Below are 13926 nucleotides of genomic sequence, written 5' to 3' on the forward strand. Positions count from 1 at the left end.
CCTGTCTCAAAAAACAAAACAAAACAAAACGAAAAGATACCTACCAAGGAGAGCTGCTAACAGCGGGTGGAACCAGGCCAAAGGAGAGAAGTGTGCTGCAGTCAACAGATCTGGCAGGAGATGGAGATCTGACAAGTGCTTTGACATCAGACACAGAGATCAGAGTTTGGAGTCTGCGCAGTTGGGTTTGTTCTTACTCTGGTCCAGTATTTACTCACTAAGCTCCCTCTCCTGCCTTTTGGAATGGTGATGTGTATTCTATGCTACTGTATGTTGGAAGTTTGTGGTCGGCCTTCTTATTTTAATTTTACAGGGATTACAGATAAAAGATTTGCCACGAGTCTCCAAAGAGACTTCGGATTTTTAAACGGGGTTGAGACTGTTACAGACTATGGGGACTTTTGAAGTGAGAGCAAATGCGTTTTTGACGGCTTCAAGCCTATGGGGGCCAGGGAGTGGAATCTGGTGGTTTGGATGAAAATTGGCCCAGGGGAGGGGGGCAGCTTTGAGGTTTCAGGCTCAGTGTCACTCTCTCTTCCTGCTGCCTGCCAATCCAGGTGCAGAACTCTCAGCTCTTTCTCCAGAACCATGTCTGCCTGCATGCCGCCATGCTTCCTGCCATGACGATAACGGACTAATCTTCTGACCTGGCAGACAAGCCCTTATTAAATGTTTATCTTCATAAGAGCTGTTGTGGTCACAGCATCTACAAATAGATCTATGAATCTATTCACAACAATAAGACCCGAAGACACTTCACAAAATTATATCAAAATTTAAAATGACTTTGTTATATGCTTTTAAAAATGAAATGACTTTGGGAGCCGGAGAGATGGTAGTGCAAGTATGGAGACTGGCAGCCCTGCCAGAGCGCCAGAATACAATTCCTAGCACCAACACAGAGGCTCAAAATCCTCAGTCCCTCCAGTTCCAAGAATCCAACATCATCTTCAGGCCTCCCAGGGCACCAGGTGAGTATATGGTGCACAGACATACATACAGGCAAAACATCCATACACATAAAATAAAAAATGGACAAGTGAATAAATCTGAAGTAAAAAAAAAAAAAAACAACTAAATATGTTATATAGCAGAAGTGATCATTCTTAAAAGAATAATCATTAAAGAGTAAGTCTGTTTTTTACATTATAAAATCTGTTTTTATTTTTCAAAGGCAGAGATTGTCAAACTGAACAACAAAACAAGAAATACAAATTTCATGGTTCCTACAAAAATTAAAATATAGTAAGTTTAAAAAACAGACTATATGGGGGCTAGAGAGATGGCTCAGTGGTTAAGAGCACTATCCAATCTTCCAGAGGTCCTAAGTTCAATTCCCAGCAACCATATAGTAGCTCACAACCATCTAGCCTGGGATTTGATGCCTTCTTCTGATGTGCAGGTGTACATACAGATAGAGCATTCCTATACATAAAATAAATAAAATCATCTTTAAAAGCCATATTATAAGGTTTTCAAAGATAAACTATACTAAGATTAACCAAAAGAGAGTTTGAATGTCTGTGTTCATCGGGTAAAGTAGATTTCAGATCAAAGACTACTACTGGGGACATAAAATCATTTACTAATATATTAAAAATCTAAATTTGTTAAGAAGATTTACTTCTAAATGTTTACATATCTAATGACAGAGCTGTAAAATGCATAAAACAAAAACTGGTAGAACTATAAATATAAATAGATCAATCTACACTTGTAATGGGAGATTTTAATGCCACTATTTTAGTAATGAGGAAGTAGACAGAAGGTCAGTACAAACACAGAAGACTTGAACAAAACCATAAATCAGTTTGACCTAACTGACATCCATAGACCAATCTCCTCAACAACTGCAAACACATTTAACCTTTATCAATATGACAATATACAGGGGCATTTTAAAAGCTTCAGTTAATTTAAAAGGATCCAGGAGAACCATTCTGGATACAAAATATATTCTGTTACCCTAACAGAATTAAATTAAGACTCAATTATATGAAGGTTAATAGGAAAATACGTGCTACCTGAAGGCTAAATAATATAAATAACCAAGCAGACTTTTAAAGACATTTTCAATGGGATGCAAATGAAAATGCAATTAATACAAATAATAAATGAAAAACACTGGGACAGAATCTTTTATTTCCACCAAAATATAGTTGCTCCATTCCTTTTAATGCCTCCATCCATAAAATGGAATTTTTCCAAAGGTAGCACTATAAACAAGCTTAGAGAAACTGCAGTAGAAACAATGGTGACCTCAGGAAAGATACAGCAGGGAGTTCCTGTGCTCCCTGCTGCCTCTCAAATCATGGAGGGCACTCCAGAGGCCTCAAGAATGAAAAGGTTGTGGAGCCCAAATCTATAGCTCAGGGAGTATTGCAGAAGAGGTGGTAGAAAGATTCTAAGAGCCAGAATATCCAGGAGACTGCTGTGAGATGGTGTCTCCCAGTAATTTCAGAAGCACTACCCATAAAAGCTCACCAATATGGCTGCCCAAATGTGACTGAGTAAGGATGGCACCAATGAATATGATAAACTAATCAGAGATAAGTCCACAAGGGCCACACAGAGAGCTACAGACAACTGAGTAAAGCTGAGAATGGGAGAGGCGGTCCTCTCCAGGGAAGAGCACAGCAATTGGTTATCTAGAGCCAAACAGTCAGTCCTGATAATGCACATATGGAGAGCATTACATGGCCTGGACAGGCTACATTTAGGAATATATATACGCACACATCTATGCATGTAATAACAATTAGGAGAGAGAGGGGGCATAAATTTGAAAAAGAGTGGGAAGAGGTATATGGGAGGGTTTGGAGGGAGGAAAGGAAATGAAGAAATGTTGTAATTAAATTATAATCTCAAAAATTTTTTAAATGAAGAATTAAAAAGCTCATCTTTAAAAAAATAAAAAAAAGGCCATCTTATAAAAATAGTAAAACTAGTTGATCCATCTAATACATAAATCTTAATGTAGAGTTACAAAAACAAACAAAGTTAACATGACACCTTCAAAGAAACACAATTGATACTCTAGACTTCAAAGTAAAGGATAAGAGTGCAATATCCAAGGAAGAAGATAAAAGAATGTCTGTAAAGAAAATCAGTTAAATTGAAGAAAACAAAGACAGATGATACAACAAATCAGGTAAGCAATTCATGTCGTGAGTGAGAAATGCAGCAAAGATATACAGATTTTGAAAATAAAAATCAGACAGACATTTCAAAATTGAACTCAAAAATTCAAATTAAAGATACAGGTAAAAGTCTCAATTAACAAACTAGGTCAAGCATAACAAAGACTATCCAAACCTGAAGACAAGGAAAAGAAAAAAAATCATTAAAAGAATGAAGATGGCCTTTGAAATTTTTGAGACATCAAATAAACATACTTCTGAAATTGAGGAGTGCCTGAGGGGAAGGGCATAGAAAACATATTTTGATAGTGAGTTCATTATCAAGTTTGCTGGATTAGAACCACCCTGGAAACATACCTCCAGGGGATGCAAAGAAGGTGTTTCCAGAAAAGTTTTAACTTGGGAAGGAAAAGCCATCCTGAATGTGCCCCATGCACTGGGGTCTTGGAGTGAATAAAAAGTAGAAAGCAAATAAAATGTTGGGACCCATCGCTCTGCCTCCTGATAGTGGATGCAATGTGGCCAGCTGGCTTACATGTCTGAGGCAGTGATGTCTGCTCATTATAATGACCTATACATTCAAATCTGAACCAAATCTTTCCTTAAGTCCTTTCTCAGATACTGTATCACATCAACATAAGTGACTAATTCACCTATTTAACAAAATAGGTGGAATTTCTCTAATCTTGAGAAAGATGACTATCAAGGTCCAGGATACTTACTGTAAATACAACCAGAAAAGATCATCATCATCAGAGCATATTCTGTCAAACATATATATTTGGACAGGGGAGATAACCTAGTGGAAATCACTTTTGGCACCAGCGTCTAGCTCCCCCAACCCCATAGAGAAACCAGGCAAGCCATAGTGGCTACCTGTAATCCCAGCACTCAGGAGGCACAAACAAAGGATGTTCTGGTCCAGCTAGCTAGCTAGACTAGTTGGGAATGGTGAGTTCCAGGTGCAGCAAGAGACCATGACTCAATAAACAGAGTGCAGATCAATACAGAAAGACAGCTGACATCAATCGGCTTCCACAGTGGCCCTGCTGGATTCACAGCAAAAGTCTACTAGACTTTCAAAGAATATGTACAGCCAATCCAGCTTAAATTATTTTTAAAAAGAGAGAAAAGAGACAGAAAGGGCACTTTCAAACTCCAATATCACCCTAATGCCAAAGTTGGGCAGAAATAAACAAAGAGGGAAATTTACAGGCAAAATTCATTAAAAAAAAAAAAAAAAAAAACAGTGCTGGAATGATTATAATCCCAACTCTCAGGACATAGTTCAGAGCCATTGTGATTAAAGAAAAACAAAAACAAACAAACAACAGTGATATGGGACTGGCACAAAAACTGACATGTAGACCAATGGAACAAAATCAAAGACCCAATTATGTGCAATGTAACTTCAGCCACTTAATATTTACCAAAGATGCCAAGAGCACACACTGGAGAAAGGAAGGCACCTTCAGCAAATGCACCGGGGAAACTGCGCGTCCACTGCAGAACAATGAATTAGACTCATATTCATCACCTTGCAAAAAACTAACCCCAATTGGGTCAAAGACCTAAATGTGAAGTCCAAAACTTCTAGAAGAAAACATAGGCGGTGCCCTACATGAAAAAGGTGTAGGAAATTACTTTCTCAATAGAACCCCACTTGCCCAAGAATTAAGGCCAACATTGACAGCTGGGACTTCATAAAAACAAAAAGCTTTGGGGCCTGAAGAGATGACTCAGAGGTTGGGAGCACTGATTGCTCTCCCAGTGGACCCAGGCTTGAGTCCTAGCACCCACATGGCAGCTCACAACTATCTGTAACTCCAAGATGTGATACCATCACACAGTCATGTGTGCAGACAAAACATTTAAAATTAAAAGCAGAATAAAAAGCTTCATACAGCTAAAGAAACAACATCCCAGTAAGGAGGAAGCCCACAGAATGGAATAGAATCAGAAGATTAATATCCAGAATATATAAAGAACTAAAAAAAAAAAAAAAAGAAACAAACAAACAAACAAACAAAAAACTCTAAATGACTCATTGAAAAAAAAAAAAAACTGGGCCTGAGACATGAACAAAGAGTTCTCAAAAGAAGAAAAAAAAAGTCTAAGAAATAATGTGCATCATTTCTGGAAATTAAGAGATTCTGAGAAGGAAAAAAATACAATATCTCATTAAAGAATGGATTATCCCACCAATCTCTTTAGTATGACCTATGTTAAACCCACTTTCCCAGGGTAATATGTTAGCCAAAGTGACTAAACAAGCTGAATTAGAACTTTAGGTCTCCTTCCAGGCCAGCGACATGTTTCCATTCTAACAAAAGCTTTTCCTTCAAAGTCAGAAACAAGGGGGGAAAAACTGCCAACCTTCACTCTGTCTGTTCTACAAGACGTTCTAGCCAGAACTATCATGTAAGACAATAAAATAGACTTCTGGGTACGATGGTCGGTCTGAAGCTTCACCAAAGAAACTTTGTGAAGCTGAAGAAGACAGTGAATATAACAGAAAATAATATTGTTTCCTTCAAAAGAAAGGCTGACAAATGAACTTACAAGATCAAATAAGACCTGCACAGGGAGCCGATGAGAGAAGCTCCAATCAGTGGGCACAGTGGAAATCTGCAGGAAGGGCGCCCTTTCGCACATAGAGGCCCTGCCAGCCAGCACAGTGGAACCTGCGGGGAAGTGCTTTTTCTCAAATACACTGACTTACAGAAGCAAGAAGCAGAAGCAGAGTACAGAATGGCTGACGTGAGGGAGAGGGAACCACCAAGCAACTTCTTACAACCTTTTCTCTCTCACACTCTGGAATAAAGAAATGGTGGCTGAATTCGAGGGTTCATCCTGGCCTCTCCTCCACAGAGCACCTGGCCAAAGACTGGCTAAGTAAGCGAACATCAAGGAATGATCCACCTGCTCACCTGAAAGGAAATAAAGGCTGTGAGTGCCAAATATAAGTTTAGACAACATGGCAATGATCTAGATACCCAGCATGACTTAGTTAGGGTGACTGCAATGGGATACACTCAAAAAAAAGTGAGAAAGGAATAAATGTGATCCTTATGTAACTTGTTATGCAAGAAATTCTGGCAAGAGCCACTTTTGTGTGATTCTGTATCCTTGGAACCAGGGGCACACTCTTATCTAGAGTAAATAAAGTAAGTCAGATCCACCTGTGGCTCTGAGCATCTTTCTTAACTTTCCTGCCCCTCACAGCCATCTGTCCCTAGCTCCTGTCACCACTCAGTGAAGATGTGCTAAAACTCAGTCCAAATAGGAAGGAGCCAACTGCAGAGCCGCTTCCAAGCCAAGTGCGAGCACGAAGAGAGCAAGAACAAGTGGCAGAGGCAGGGCCAGGGCCAGGGCCAGAGACCAAGTCGCAAGCATAGCCGAATCCACGCAGGAGTCAGAGACAGAGCAGGTTCAAAGCTAGAGCCTGACCCTGACGAGTCCTCAGAAATATGGAATATAGGAATGGGACCGCCCATTGCAGAGTGAATTCCTAGTAGCACGACAGGTTTATAGGAGCACGAGAGGTGTCAGATGGAACCCAGCAATCAGTTTGCATATCCTGTATCTGCACCCAGCTCTCCCCATATTCCCTTAATACAGAATGTCAACTTACCAGGCCGGCTCAGTACTGCTCCCATGGCTCTCTCCTGCCCCGTGTCCCCATCTCTCTTTTAAAAGATATTCTCTCCTTTTTTTCCTTCTCATTTCTCCTTACTGTTTGCCTTTTCTTTTATCTCTAGCAAAGACCACTGACTGGCCCAGGTTTGTAAGTCCCTGTGCCTGGGGCTGCTGAGCTGCTGAGAGATGGTTCTAAGTTATCTGGCAGCATATCTTTGCCTCTCTCCCTTAAGTCTCTCTTTAGTCAAACTCCTTCACTCCCCAACACACTTACAGTCTTCAGAGCTCCAAATGCTTCCCTTTCTAATTAGATCCCCCACCTTGTCCTGGATAGTTTTGTGTCAAGGTGATACAACCTGGAGTCATCAAAAGGAGGGAATCTCAATTGAGAAAATGCCCTTGTACGATGCAGCTGTAAGAACTTTTCTTAATTAGTGATTGATGAGGGAGGGTTCAGCCCATGGTGAGTGGTGTTATCCCTGAGTGGATGGTCCTGGGTTCTATAAGAAAGCAGGCTGAGCAAGCCTTGGTGAGTAAGCCAGTAAGCAGCACCCCTCCATGGCCTCTGCATCAGTTCCTGCCTCCAGGTTCCTGCCCTGTTTGAGTTTCTATCCTCACCTTTGATAACGAACAGTGATATGCAAGTGTAAGCCAAATAAACCCTTTCCTCCCCAACTTTCTTTTGGTCATGGTGTTTCATCAAAGCAATAGTAACCCTCACTAAGACATCCCCTCTACTTTCTGTCATCCAAGTGCTAACCACTATGTCTTACTCTGCCCCCCCCACTTCATATCTACAATAATTAATATACAAGAACATGTGTACAGTCCCTTTACTCCCTAAAATTAGAATTGGTGTTTATGGGTGAGTGTTTTGTACTTGGCTCTATCTTCATAGTGAGCCTATCCCTGATAGGGACTGTTATTGCAAATAGGATTATTCTCTTAGGAGAACACTGGGAATGGATCCTGGTACCCTGAACACCAGTCTAACGGGAGAAACTGATTCTTCAGTCCACTGAAAGGAAAAGAGGTGACTTAAATTAAAATAAATAAATTCAATCAACAATCTAACTTTACATGTGCAAGTCTAAATGTAAAAAAAAAAAAAAAAGTAACATGAAAAAACTAAGGCAACATGTATACTCCAAAAATCTAATCCCAGAGCAATGGGTCCTCCTGAGAGTTACTTAGACAAAATTCCAGACAATTAACTCAAAATGATTATAAATGAAGAGGAAACAAATACAATCCTGAATGAATTCCCAGTGCATACAGCTAAATAGGATTTTTAAAAGGTCAGCGCAAGATATGAAAATGGAATCCAATAGAGAAATAATGGAGAAATAAGTGGTCAAAGTACTAAAAATAAATGACTGTTCAATGATCAGTACCAAATGGGACATCTACTTCACCCCTTCTACAGGCCTAGGGAACACTGTAAAAGAAGAGACAGAAAGAACGGAGGAGAAGGAGGATGGGAAGGCTGGGGGTTGTAGTTTCTTCTTCTCTGCACCTTGGTAAGTTGCAGGTCTGTGCATTCATTGTCATCTACTGTAAAAGAAGATGTTCTGATGAGGGTTAAGAGATACACTGACCTATCCATATAATGGTTATCCATTAGAAATTTTTTACTATTATGTCCATCTAGCAGAGTAACAGTAGGAGGTTCTTTCCTAGGGCCTATGCCATATCTAGCCACAGGTTCTTGGGTCCTAGATTGGTTACAGATATGGGTTTCAATTTGTAAAGTGGGCCTCAAACCCAAGCATTAAGTGGTTGGTTACTCCAGTAATATTTGTGCCACTGTTGACTACATAGACATGCCACTACCGCACAAGTGGGCTCGTCTTTCCAGGCTAATCATTATTGTAGCTGGATACCATAAGTGATTGCTTTTCTCCTCTGAGAGCATGCATAGAATCTTCCAGCATGACGAAAACTAGCCAAGAGGCATGAAACTTCCAGGTAAATGCCAGCTTGGTTTCTCTGTATTGTGACTCAGCTATGTGGCGTCTTCAGCAATAAAGTTTTATTGTCAGAGCATGGAGGGTAAACGCTTTGGTAATAGTCTGTAAGGTGTAGGGAGACCGATGGTACCTCACAGGCCAACAACTTCAAGAGAAGTAACCTATGGTGGCACTGTACTTTCATTTGCTAGCCTGTGGTGTCTAATGGGGGCATTATCATTTCATTATGGGGCGACTCCATTTAAGCTCAAATGCACATGTGCCTGTATCTATTTTAGGGTGTTTCTATAGCAGCGGCATATTTCCATGTTTTTTCAAAGTGATTATTCATCCCTTCCCTACATTCTCTTGTCTACTCTGTCCACCTTGTTAAACCTTTCCTGTGAGATGATTCTCCTTTATCCCTTTATAGCACCATGTTTTAATCTCTCCTTTAAATTTCTCCCTTCCACCTAGCACTTTACTAATTTCCTAATCTCTGTCAGCATTGCAAATGATACACACATATATAAAGATGTAAAGTTAGCATTTACAAATGAGAAAACAGGACATTTGTCTTTCTGGGGCCGCGTTGTCTCATTCAAATTATTCTTGCCAGCTTCATCCACCTCTGAAAAAAAAAAATCACAATTTCACCTTTCTTTCGTTCTTTCTTTCTTTCTTCCTTTTCCCTTGTTTTCTCAAGACAGGGTTTCTTTGTGTAGTCCTGGCTGTCCTGGAACTCGCTTTATAAACCAGGCTGGCCTTGAACTCAGATATCCACCTGTCTCTGCCTCTCAAGTGCTGGGTTTAAAGGTGTGCACCACAACACATGGTGCAATATCATCATTTTTCTTAGCAGCTGAATAGTATCCCATTTCTTAAACATACCATATACTCATTGTCTATTCATGGACATCTAGGTTGTTTCCATTTTCTGGCTATTGTGATTAGAGAAATAATGAACAGTTTCTCTATGGTAGGATATAGAGTTAGTCTCATAGAATATAGTGAGTAACTCTGGGAGGCAGAGGCAGGCGGATCTCTGTGAGTTCCAGGTCTATAAAGTGAGTCCTGGACAGCCAAGACTGCACAGAGAAAAGCTGTTTCAAAAAACAAAAACAAAACAAACAAATAAACAAAAAGAATATAGGGAGTATATTCCCCAAATATGAATGCAAAAGTTCAATCTTTGTTTATAATTGCTAAGCTTCTAACTAGACTGATCAAGGGGAAAAATGACACAAGCAAGCAATAACAGAAGGCATTTAACTGGGTGCTTGCTTACAGGTCGAAGGGTGAAATTACAACCTCCATCCTGGGAAGCATGGCAGCAGGCAGGCAGGCAGGCAGGGCGCCGGAAGAGCAGTTGAGAGAGCACTTCTTACCCGTAGGTTTGAAGCCTCACATGACACACCTCCTCCAACAAGGCCACACCCCCTGATCCTTCCCAAAACAGTTCCACCAACTAAGTACCACACTTTCAAATATATGAGCCTGCGGAGGCCATTCTCATTCGAGCCACTGTCACAGAGCTCTTTGGGCAGTTATCCAAGAGAGTGGTATGGATGATCACATAGTAGATCTATTTCTAGCTTTTTAAAGACTCTCCACACCGAGTTCTATAGTGGCTGCACCTGATTTCACTCCCACCAGAAGTGAGCGTGTGTTCATTTCCTGTGCCAATAAGTTCAAGTATATTCTGTACTTCCTCTTCCATCAGAGCCAGGCTATCAAATCTTACACTGAAATTTTTGATACACTGAGTTTTATGCAGAGTGAGAGAAAAAGATCTAGTTTCATTATTCTTACATATATAGTTGTCCGGTTTTACCAGGACCATTTGTTATCGATATCACCTGTTCTTCCATGTGTATCACTGGCCTCTTTGTCAAAATAAGGTGACTGCAGGAGTGTAGAATATTATTTTAAGACTCTCTTTATTTATGTGTATATATGAGCATGTATGAGCACTGCATGTATGCCTGATGGCCCCAGAACACAGGAGGGGGCACTAAGTCCTCTGGAATGGAGTTGCAGACAGTTAGGAGCCACCATACTGGTGCTAGGAACCAAATTCAGGTTTGCATGTTCTTGATGCTGACCCTCTCTCCAGCTCCTCAGTTGTGGCACCACACTACAGTTTTATAAAATGTTAGAGATAAAAGAATCTGAACCAAAGAGTACATGAGATTTCTCAGAAACATTTTTTACACCTAAATGTAAATCTCAAAATAAAACTTTTGATTTGAAAAAAGTGGAGAAGACATTAAAATGCATTTGGGAATAAATCTCATACACCATATGCACATATCAGAAGTTATCAACTTAGTGGCTGCTTCACCTTAAGAAACTAAAAGGCCACAAACTAAATCCAATGTCAATTTTTAAAAGATCAATGTAGAAACTAATGTGGTATAAAAGAGGAAAACAATAAAGAAATATGAGTCCAAACGTTCAATCTTTGTTTATAATTGATAAGCTTCTAACTAGACTGATCAGGAAAAAAAAAATGACACAAACAAGAAATGAAAGAAGTTAAAGAAATGGCATCAACAGTCATCTCTTAAATAAAAAAAAAAATACTAAGAAATTTGACAATAGTAATTTTCACAATAGTTACTAATTTTAATAGTTACTAAATTTTAAGGAGGCCATATACTTTATTTGGTTATAAATGCTTTACTTATTTGAATGTTCAAGCAAATGTAATTGTCATGTTTGTAAAAAATAATTAACAAAAATTAAGGATACATTCGTATAGCACCTGTTCTTGTTCCAATAGCCAAGATTTTCTGGACTGGATCAAAGGCCAATGCTGTGGGCTGATAAGGAAAACCATGCCGAACTGTCTGAAAGAGAATAAATAGTAGAAATAGTCATCAGGAAAGTAAAAGTAAGAATAATGACAAGAAACTATTACATAGCCACCAGAATAGCTATAATTAGCTTTTAAATGGAAAGTAAAAGACATGGAATAACGTAACTCTCATATATTGCTGTTGAGGGTACAAAGTATATTATTTTATAACTACTTAAGAAAACTATCTTACAATTTGTAAACAAACTAAATACATACCTAAAATAGGCCCTAGCAATTCCGCTCCATAGGCACCAAAGAGAATTAAAAGCGTATATTCACAAAATATCTTCTTAATTATGACACTGGTGATTTTAATTATAGTAGTGGAAAATCAGAAATAGCCCAGGCACCTACCATTAAAAGAATTGTGGTACACTCATGAAATGAAATATCATGTAACAATTAAAAGGTATTACTAGTAGACGTAGAAACATGAATGGTTATCAAAAGTATTGTGACTAATGCATTGCAGTTCTATATCCTACTTGTTTCTCTCCCACTTAGCTTTATTTTCTATCATTGTCATGCATATAGTTTGACAAGTCAGATAATTACATAGAAAACAATGTGATGATTAGAGTTCATCTGTCCTGTCTCTCTTTACTATCTTTCTTTCCAGATTCCATTATTTTTAATCTCTTCTGTTATTTGTTTTGGTATTTTTACCTGATGAATCTTAACTTTTTTTTGTATTGCTACTTTTAGAAAAATCGATTTCTTTTCCTTTTCCAGCTCCATCACACATGTGTACATACACATATACTATGTGCCTATCTCCCAATAGAGCATAGCTATTTGCATTGTACTATTGCCACTCTCTTTTTCTTTTTCTTTTTTTAATTTTTTATTAATTTATTCTTGTTACATCTCAATTGTTATCCCATCCCTTGTATCCTCCCATTCCTCCCTCCCTCCCCTTTTCCCCTTACTCCCCTTCCCTATGACTGTGACTGAGGGGGATTTCCTCCCCCTGTATATGCTCATAGGGTATCAAGTCTCTTCTTGGTAACCTGCTATCCTTCCTCTGAGTGCCACCAGGTCTGCCCCTCCAGGGGACATTTGGCCACTCTCTTTTTCTGTCATACAAATTGTTTACTCCCTGCAATTAAAATAATTTACTTAACTTACTTAGTTTTCATGTGCGTTGTTATTAATTCAGCCTCGAATTCTTCCCCCAAATGCCAAAATTTCATTTTAATGATAAATATAAGGCACATATTTTTAGTGATGTAGAGTCATACAATCAAATGGCATGAACACAACCTATAGTGTCAAAAAAACAAACAAACAAACTAGCTGTCCTGGTTCATTAGCAGAAGAAGAATGAGCTGCAAACACAAGGCCATGAGAAACAAAATACTGCTTTTAATATGGTAATAATGTCAGAGAAAACCGATCACATTGTATAGATTATATAATTTCATGTTATTTTAAGTACTGTAAAGGAAAATATTTATGAACATAAGCACAAAATGCTAAATAAGATATTAGTAATATAACCAGTTAATGAAGCCAATAGTGAAATGTGACTACTTCAAATAGTTTATTCCAAAAACAGAAGTATGTTGTCAAATATATTTACATCATCTTTAAGTATATATGAAGAAGTATATAGACTAGATGCATATTCTTCCAATCTTTATACATACCTAAAATCAATATTAATGTGTTTCACCCTTTTTCTTTGTTAAACTTTGATCTCTGCAGGCCCCAGCTTCAAATGGTAAGAACTTCTGTCCACTCACAAGATAATTATGGGTATTTTAAAGAGAAATGAACATAATTTTTATCCTATAGGTCTCTTTACAAATGTCATTTCTAAAAGGGAATCATGTGAGTATGCTGTACTTTATGTCACTATGACCTCTGTGAATTTATCATTAGAGTTTGTGATGCTGACTGGTTCTTTTGATTAATAGTATGATCTCCTGATAATATTTAAATTGATTCAGTAGTGTCAGAAAAAAAGTAAAAATACAAATGAATTTTCTCTATAAAGCCAAAAGATCACTGGCATTATTTCTCTTGTATGGAAAAGAAAAGGAATTTTTAAAGTGTGTTTCTGTTGGGCTTCTTAAAAGAAAAATTTCAGATCAGAAGATGGTGAACATCACCCAGCCATAGTCGGCTACAATTTGTGGAGGACAAACTGGGAATTTTTGGGGAACAGCTGTTAGAAGAGGTTGGGAATGACAGAAAATCTCTGGTTTCGGAAACAAAGTGAAATTGGAAACTTGCAGAGCAATAGAGGAGGAGGAAGTCCAGAGCCTGTCCGCAAGTGCAGCTGAAGTTGGCAGCAAAAGACGAGGCCTCAGAATAGCTGCAGTGTGCTGTG

General features: G+C 38.6%; 1 protein-coding gene across 1 annotated transcript in view; it reads right to left on the minus strand.

Annotated features, from left to right (window-relative positions):
• Stxbp5l (syntaxin binding protein 5L) overlaps positions 1–13926 on the minus strand; it is a 239059-nt gene that overhangs the window by 189728 nt on the left and 35405 nt on the right. The window contains exon 3 of the mRNA XM_051150549.1: positions 11483–11580. Coding sequence (XP_051006506.1) covers positions 11483–11580 — 98 coding nt within the window. The remainder of the gene's footprint in view (positions 1–11482; positions 11581–13926) is intronic.

This window comes from Acomys russatus, chromosome 8 (assembly GCF_903995435.1).
Source record: "Acomys russatus chromosome 8, mAcoRus1.1, whole genome shotgun sequence".
NCBI lineage: Eukaryota > Metazoa > Chordata > Mammalia > Rodentia > Muridae > Acomys > Acomys russatus.